General features: G+C 37.0%; 1 protein-coding gene and 1 long non-coding RNA gene across 2 annotated transcripts; one reads left to right on the top strand and one right to left on the bottom strand.

Annotated features, from left to right (window-relative positions):
* Positions 1–2,693: 2,693 nt before the first annotated feature.
* LOC104118649 (ethylene-responsive transcription factor 2-like) lies at positions 2,694–3,525 on the bottom strand. Its single transcript, XM_009629943.3, has one exon. It carries the CDS (start codon positions 3,418–3,420, stop codon positions 2,731–2,733), a length of 690 nt encoding a protein of 229 aa, XP_009628238.3. The 5' UTR covers positions 3,421–3,525; the 3' UTR covers positions 2,694–2,730.
* Positions 3,526–5,487: 1,962 nt separating this feature from the next.
* On the top strand, positions 5,488–8,340 carry LOC117279704 (uncharacterized). The gene is made up of 3 exons (XR_011413415.1): positions 5,488–5,647; positions 7,343–7,411; positions 7,484–8,340. It is a non-coding gene; the product is annotated as an uncharacterized lncRNA (long non-coding RNA).
* The last annotated feature ends 810 nt before the right edge of the window (positions 8,341–9,150 follow it).

The following is a 9,150-nucleotide window of genomic DNA, read 5'->3' as shown; positions in this document are numbered from 1 at the left end:
GTAACGACCCGGCTGCTCGTTTTGAGAGTATTAGCCCCAAACCCCTATTTATTTCTCCCTCTATTTCATTTTTGGGTTTTGTGACTTACGAGGAGAATTTATTTTTGGCTTCGGAGTAAAATGGGAATCATAGTCCTTAAAATGGAAGTTTAAGTCGTAGAAATTGATTGTAGGTTTATTTGTGTAAACACGAATCTGGAATGGAGTTTCGAAGGTCCCAATAGCTCCGGAGGGTGAATTTGGACTTAGGAGCGTGTTCGGATGTTGAATTGGAGGTCCATAGGTCATTTTAGCGTCAACTGGTGAAAGTTGGAAAATTGGATAATTTTTTGAAAGTTTGACCGGGAGTGGACTTTTTGATATCGGGGTCGGATTTCGATTCCGAAAGTTGGAGTAGGTCCGTAATGGCAATTTTGACTTGTGTGCAAAATTTGAGGTCAATCGGACTTGATTTGATAGGTTTCGGCGTCGAATGTAGAAGTTTAAATTTACTAAAGTTTATTAGGCTTGAATCGATGTGCAATTCATATTTTTAGCATTATTTGATGTGATTTAAAGACTTGACTAAGTTCGTATGGTGTTTTAGGACTTGTTGGTATGTTTGGTTGAGGTCCCGGAGGCCTCGGGTTGATTTCGTATGGTTAACGGATCGAGTTAAAGTTGAGAAATTGATGAAGACTAGGCTCTGCTGGTGTAACCGCACCTGTAGAGCTTTGATCGTAGGTGCGAGCCCGTAGGTGCAGACTGGAATGCGCAGGTGTGAGTTTTGGATTGGGTATGCAGTTGGCCGCAGGTGCGAGGGAATTGCCGCACATGCGTGACCGCAGAAGCAGAATTGGAAAAACGAGCTAGGATAGCATAAGCGGCATGGAGGCTCGAAGAAGCGAGTCCGCCGAAGCGGAGTGAGGGGACGCAAGAGTGGAAGAAGCCGCAGATGCGGGCGATTGGTCGCTTCTGCGACGCAGCAGAAGCGGTTAAGTTTCCGCAAAAGTGGAAGTGCTAGCAGAACACTTAAATACAAGGGTTTGCGATTATGCTTCATTTTAAACATTTTGATGAGCTCGGGTTTTGGCGATTCTTGAGAGGCGTTTCGAGGGTTTTCTTGAGGTAAGTCTCGTGTGCTCATTTTTTATCAATAACCTTGTTTCTCCATTGATTTTTCCACCTAGTTTGTTTGTATTTAAGGTGGAATTTGGGAGTTTGCGGCTAGGGATTTGGAGAGTTTAATTTGGGGATTTGAGTGGCGATTTGGTGTCGGATTTTGATAAATTTAGTATGGTTGGATTCGTTATCGAATGAGTGTTCGTATTTTGTGACTTTTATCCGATTCCGAGACGTGGGTCCGGGTCGGCATTTTGGTGTAATTTTTCGATTCTTTGCTAAGTCGTAGATTTATTATTTAAATTAGTTTCTTGTAGTTGTATTTATAGTATGTAATTTCTTTTTGCTAGATTTGAGTCGTTTAGAGTCGGAAAGTCGAAGGAAAGGCATTATTATCGACTGATTGAGCGAGATTTGAGGTAAGTGACTTGTCTAACCTTGTGTGGGAAAAATTGCCCTTAGATTTTGGTACTGTTATATTTGCAATACGTGAAGGTCGTGTATGCGAGGTGACAAGTGCGTACTTGGGTTAAATGTTGAAGAATCTGGTTCTTGCTGAGTAGTTTTCTTTTAATTCCTTAACTAAGTTACTCTAGCATGTGTAGTCATCATGTTTAGCCTAATGTAGCATGCCTACGTATCTTAACTCTTACTTGCAATTTTTGCAACATGCTTAGTTGAATTACCTGCTTCTTTGATTTTGTATTCATGAGTCTTTAACTATATGAGTCCTTGTTGTAAACTTGTTGTTCCATATGTTATGTGTAGTGTATTTACTTTTGAGACTACAAGGCGGTACCTCGGGAGTGCCCCTGTTGTACCTCGGGAGCTCCCCCTGTTGTGCATTTACATTTAGGACTACGAGACGGTATCTCGGGAGCGCCCCTGTTGTTTACCTTTATTCGCTGTGTTGTTACTTTTCTGTAATTTCTCATTGTTTAAATTCCTCGTAATTTCATTATATTGTTATATCTCGTGTCTTGTTTCCTTTTTATTCTAGTAGGGCCCTGACCTGACCTCATCATTACTCTATCGAGGTTAGTCTTGGCAGTTACTGTGTACCGTTGTGGTGTACTCATACTACACTTCTACACTTTTTTTGTGCAGATCCAAGTTCTTCCTACCAAACTAGATACCAGTGAGCTGGACCGTACGTGGAGACTTCAAGGTATATCTGCCAGCGTCCGCAGACCTCGGAGTCCCCCTGTATCCTTAATATGTTGCTTTCTTTATTTTACTAGACTCTGATGTATATATACACTCAATATTTTCTCTTTAGAGATTGTGACTTATTTCTACCGGATTTTGGGAGTTGTAATTATTTGAATCGCAGTTCTTTTTTATATTTAGCAGTTCTTTTTTATATTTCATGTGTTGTGGGTTGAATTTCCTAGTGGGCTTAGTTTTTTTTTTTAAATTTTTTTTTCTTCAATTTTTTTCTTTATCAGTTTACTCCGTGGAAAGGAATATCTCTACCAATTTGGATGGAGCTGCTAGTTTTTTTTTTTTTTTTGCTGCTAATTATTTTGCTTGGAAGGCATAGCTCCCGATTTCAGGAGCTTTAGGTGATTATTCTAAATTCTAATACAAAAAAATAGAATACCCTTAATTAATTCCTTCCAAATACAGTTATAGCAGCATTTGTAGGTTCCAGCTATGACGAATAAATTTTGCTTTGGCTATGGAATTTATCAAATCTATTTTCCTTTTTCTTGTCCCCTTTTCTGATGATGAGGTGCATGAAGAAGACGATGGCTCGGGTGAGCGCGTACGGCTACGTCTCGCTGTAACTCTAGCCGGCTTAGGCATGTTTGATCCAATTAAGTGAGGAAAATTGAGCCGAGCTCTCGAGCTGCGGATTTTGAAAGCGGCTTGATCGTAAGCCAATGCTGCGTCCTCTGGGGTCTCGTAAGTTCCTAGCCATAATCTCGCGCCTCTTCTCTCCGGGTCCCTTATCTCCGCCGAAAACGTCCCCCACGGCCGCCGTTTAACTCCTATGTACCGTCTCCAATCTTGTGTCGCGGTTTTCTCACGCGCCACCACATGCCCCTTTGTTTCCTCCTCGGACTCGGACTTTTCTTCAAGTTGGAGATTTGGTATTGTTTCCTCAAAGTTTTCATCCCAAAGAGAGGTATCCAAGCTATTTTCTGCCGAAGGGAAGCTGCCAAAACTTGAGCTAGGACTATTAGGCAATGCGTTACTTGAACTCATCGGCGAAAGAATTTCAGAAAAATCGGAATCATAATTCAGAAGATGGTTTTCTATTGATTGAAGGAAATCAAGCTCAGAGAAAGAGAAGGTTGCATTATTGGGATTCATTTACTTTTCTATAGATATTTGGATGAGTAGTTTCTTTCACTTTCACTTACTAGGGTTTATTAATTCTGGATGAATAGAATTGTTGATATCCTACGTCTATTTATATGCTTGGCCTATGATTGGAGCTCTAGTCCCTACCTTTATTTTTTGTAAGGAATTTCTGTGAAGGTGCCATTTTAAGCACATTTATGTTATGCATTTTAGATTTTATTATCCTAATATTTGACGAGGAATAAAATAATATACTTATCTTCAATTTCAAGAAATGATATATTCCTCCTTGAAAAAATGTAAGATGTTTTCCCATCACGTAAAGTCAAGTTCATTTCTTAAAATTTCAGAATTACTTGAGATCAGTTAATTTATAACGGAAATATTTTTTTCATGGGCAAGCTTAGCATATGTATACTTCTTGGTTTTTACTTTTGGTTTTACTGATTGCATTTGCTGTCAAATGTAAGAAACATTTGTATTCTATTTTAAGAAAGAAAGGTCCATTAGATTTTCAAAAAGGTGAAAATATATTAAAAATAGCACGCAATATTAGACAGGAAATATAAATTAAATGGGGTATGGCTACAGCCTACAGGTTGCCTCTCTCTTTTTCTGCTCATCTTTTGTTTAAGATGCAATTAATGCTTAAATACAATATTACTTTGTTGACAAGGTGGACATAATCTTATAGATCTTTGTTGCACATGGCTTGCGAGAAGCTCTCCAAAGGGTGAGGGGAGAACATTATCAACAGATAAAGAATTGAACTGTATCCCATGTGTGCTTGGTACAATATGTTACCTATTTTTATAACCAATCAAACGCTTGCAAATGATCCAGAAAATGCTTTTACGATGCAAAGCACAATCTGCAGAATACATTTTTTTGAGGAAAATGTTTTTCACCCAACAAAATACACAAGGAAAATGATGTTTTTGCACTATATATATTATTCTATTATCTGACTTATTTTAGTTCCGAATGTAGATGAATTGCAATTGATTTCTCCTTTTTATTTGAAGAATTAGCATCATAATTTGCAGCAGGGTTGATAATTCACCTGCATGTCTGTTACTTAAAGACAAGCTGTATCGACCTTAATTATAGGGGACTTTTAGTTTTTTCGTATATTATAAAGTACTTGTTCTGCCACTTGTTAACGATTAGTTTGTTTCTCTGTTAGTTTTATTATGATTGTTAAATAATACATATCTGATAATTTTTTTAAAAAGTACAAAAGAACCTTGATGATTATATACTCGTTTCAAGTAATAATTGTTTTATACTTGATGATTCAATGTTGGAAATTGTAAAGTTATTTTAGCAATATAATTTTGTCAGAACACAGCATGTGCAATAAAGCAAAACAATTCCATGATTAATTATAATAAGTTTTAAAATTGCAGAAGTGAAGTGGAAGCCTACACTTTCATGGGAACATGTGGAAGCCCCAAACTATGAAGTGTTAGACAGAGTATTCCTAACAAGTAACAACTAATCAGAACTAAACAAAATTACAGCAGTGTAAATCCTCCCGATCGAGAGATACATCATTGAATGAGATACTCCATAATTTTCTTAAAATGCAAATTAGAGCAAATATATTTTAATTAAACCTTTTGACTTTTGAAATAGAGGAAAGGTTTCTAATTAACAACCAATGCTTTAAGGGATCAGCTTGAAGAAATGTTTTAATTCACACTACAACAAATTTGGCCTAAGACTACACTAATTTTAGACAACGCTCGGAAAGCATTGCCAATAATATCTATGGGAACGCTTTATAAGTGTAAGCCTTTATTTTGATCTTTTGGCCACGGAAGTTTAAGCTAAGTTTCTAAAGTGTACTTTCTAAACGTGAAGAAAATGCGTTTTAAGTATTGCCAAATCATAAAATATTTGGCAACACTTATTCACTTATATACCACGCTTTTAAAGCATGCTATCTTTTTAATCACAAAAACAACACTTAATAAGTGTGCTAAAAAATAAAGGAAAAAATTTCATCAAAAATTTCCCTCCATTATTTCTTTCAGTGAAAATTTTCACTATTTTGAAAGGGCATAAGAAAGAACCGTCGAAATCTCCACCCTCTCTATAGACCCGTCAAAATCTCCATCTCCACCACTAAGTCGCTCGGTTCTACCGGTACCAAATCCAGCACCCCTGAAATTTTCTTCTCCATTGACCCAATACCTGCGTCTAAGAAAGAGAAATTTTCAGGATTCAAAAGGTATAATCTGTTAATTAGAAATTATTTTATTTCTTTACATGTTCCTCTACAGCTTAAATCCCTTTGATACTTCTGGGTTTTAACCAAAATTTATCTTTATTAGGCTTTGTGGCTTCGATTGTTCTTTGTATTAGGGTTTTCAACTGGTAAATCAACTAATTATTTCATGAGTGGGATTTTTTTTAATTCACATTCCCCTAATTGAATCCCAATTCACGTCACCTAGAAGATTGAAGTACGTTACCCTTCCCTGTAATTTTAAGCTTCCTCAAGAAGCAAAAGGGAATTTCTTGCATTTTCTTCTTGGGTTGTGTTGTTAAAGGTCACCTGGTACAGAAAGGTTAATGGGTTTCTCTTATTTGCCATTTTTTTCTCAATTGGGTTTCTTAAAGTTTCTATCTTTTGACGTTCTTGATTCAAATTTGCATCCATGATAATTTGCTTTGCTTATTGCTCCATTGTTTATACAGAAAGTGAGTTTCTTTCTCTTGTTATGTATTTTCCTCAATTTGGTTTCTTAATATTAATCTCAATTTGTATCAACTGATCATTTGTTTTACTTATGGCTGCGTTGTTTATGCAATCTTCTCTTTTTTCATTAGTTACAGAAAGTGAGTTATAGAATTTTTCTAAATTGAGTTTCTTAAAGTTTGTACCTGTGATGACCCAAAATATCATCTTTAAATTTAATAATTAATTATGTGTTCTAAGACCTCAAAAATACTATTTATCATTCCTCGACTTGCGTGCGTAATCCGTAAAGATTTCTGAAAAGCTTTTATGTGAAAAATGGATTAAAATGTGAATTAGAGCTTTAAAACTCAATTGAGTTGACTTTGGTCAACATTTTGAGCAAACGGACTTGGATCAGTGTTTTGACAGTTTTGATAGGTCCGTATCATAACTTGGGACTCGGGCATAAGCCCATAATCAAATTCCGAGGTCCCTAGCCTGAGATATGGAATTTTGATGAAAAATTTAAAAGTTTAAGTTCAAATAGTGACCGGATGTCTAATTATGTGCAAACGACCCCGAAATAGAATTTTGATAATTCCAACAGCTCCGTATGTTGATTTTGGACTTAGGAGCGTGATCGAAATTTTATTTGGAAGTCCGTAGTGAAATTAGGCTTGAAATGGCAAAAATAAGAATTTAAAGTTTGAAAGTTTGACCGCGGAGTTGACTTTTTGATATCGGGGTCGGAATCGAGTTCTGAAAATCTTCACAGCTCCGTTATGTCATGTATGACTTGTGTGCAAAAGTTGAAAAAGTTGAACCAATACCAACTTTTTTAACAAATTGGAGCTGGAGCAGAGGCGATTTTGACAGATTTTCAAGGAAAGACATTTGGGGTAAGTGATTCCAACTCGGATTTGGTCTATATACACAAATATATCATTGTTTTCACCATTTAATTAGTGTTTTGAGATTGAAATTTGAAAAAAATTTAGAAATCTCATAGAAGCGAATTTTTGAGATTTCGGTATCGATTCGGAGTCGGATTTGAGTGAAACTGGTATGGTTGGACACATAATTGAATGGGTTGTCGGATTTCATAGCTTTTGCCGGATTCCGAGATATTGTCCCCACAGACGAATATTTAATTAATTTCGGAATTTTTATTTAAAATATAGTATTTTCTTATAGAATTGATTCCTATAATTTTTAGTGATTATATCGAATTATTTTGGCTAGATTCGAGCTGGACAGGGTTGGATAATCATGGAAAAGGCCTTCTAGTAGGTTAAATTGGAGCAAAACGAGGTAAGTCTCTTATCTAATCTGGGTACACGTTGTTTACGTACTCATACTACACTTGCTGCACTTTTTGTGCAGGATCTGAGACAGGTACTAGTGGAGGACCTATCATTACATATCCACGTCATCCCGAGGCATAGTGATGAGCTGCCTTTCTGAGCTGTTCTGCAGCTACCAGTGTCTCTTCTTATATTTACATTCTATCTATTTCATTTCAGACAGTATTTGGAGTTTTGTATCATCTACTATATGCTCATGCACTTGTGATACCAGGTCTTGGCACACACGTTGGTAGAGTTTGGGGTTTCTTGGTTTTAAATTTTATCAATGTATGCTTAATTTATTAGTTGGCTTGCCTAGCTGTAGTGTTGGGCGCCATCACGACCTACAGGTGAAATTGGGTCGTGACAACATGGTATCAGAGCACTAGGTTCACGTAGGTATCACAAGTTATGAGCAGACCTAATAGAGTCTTGTGGATCGGTACGGAGACGTCTGTACTTATCTTCGAGAGGCTATAGGGTGTTAGGAAATTACCTTTCTTCATATTCCATCGTGCAACTAATGTAGCACTAAAAATCCTTCTCTTATTTTCTCACAGATGGTGAGAACGCACTCGAATAAAGTTCCAGACCAAGGAAGAGCTATTCCCCCAGTTGCTAGAGGTCGACGCAGAGGCCGAGGCCTAGGGAGGGCTCCAGCCCGTGGTAGAGGGCGAGGACATCCCAGGACTATTCCAATTATGCCGCCAGTGGTTCCAGCAGAGAATCCCATTATTAAGGAGTAGGGTGAGGTGCCTGTGGTAGAGCCAGCTCCGGTGGACTTCACATCTGCACCAGGATTTCAGGATGTCATTGTTACACCCTATATTTTCGTATGTAAAAATGCGTCGTAAGCAAACTAATGTAGGACAAAAAAATGAGATAATATTTAAAAGTATATAAAGTAAGTTAATCATGTTACCTCTGAGGTTACAAATATTGAAGATCATGAACAACAAGTACAAAGAGGGTTGGACAGTTCAGAAGCTAAAGCAATTAAATAAAACAATGTTTCATCGAAAGTCGACAAGTTGGGAATGTTATAACATGTACCTTTGGGGTGAGACTAGGGTGATTAACATGATAAAGAGATTATGTTATGATTTATATTAGTCGTATTACATCCGTGTGTTATGTTTTTAAGTCAAGCGAGTTGTGGAACAAAAGTCGATGAAAGTCATCACAAGTTACATTCATAAGTTTTACTGAAACTTTGGGTCAAATGTAACTGCAATTTTCTCCCAATATACTTAGAGTTATGGTGTGTTCCACCCATCAAATTAAAGATCTATGAGTCTATTTTCCAACGCATTAAACCATTTGTCAATACGACATCGGAGTAGAGAGATATGTGCATTTTTGCGATACTTCGCAAGCTGCTAGGTGACAAGTAGGTGTGTCACCTACTTGCTTAAATGAAAGCCCAAAAATGGGCCATTTCGGGTCGTCCAAAGAGGCCTTTTAAGGGCCTATTTTCTTCATATATTAGACTTAAAATAGAGCATAATAACCAGACATAAGCTCTGCAAAGAATCCTCCCAAAAATTTCCCACAAACCCTAATTGATTTTCTCTCCCTTTCAAGTTCCAATTGGAGGTAAAACTTAGAGTTTGAAGAACCAAGATAGGAGCTGAGTTATCCAACAAATAAGGTGAGTTTACTGCTCTCTTTCATCCATTTTTTCTTCTGTAAATTCATGGTAAG

Source organism: Nicotiana tomentosiformis, chromosome 1, assembly GCF_000390325.3.
Source record: "Nicotiana tomentosiformis chromosome 1, ASM39032v3, whole genome shotgun sequence".
Classification (NCBI taxonomy): Eukaryota; Viridiplantae; Streptophyta; class Magnoliopsida; order Solanales; family Solanaceae; genus Nicotiana; species Nicotiana tomentosiformis.
This window is presented reverse-complemented; position numbering and strand designations above follow the sequence as displayed.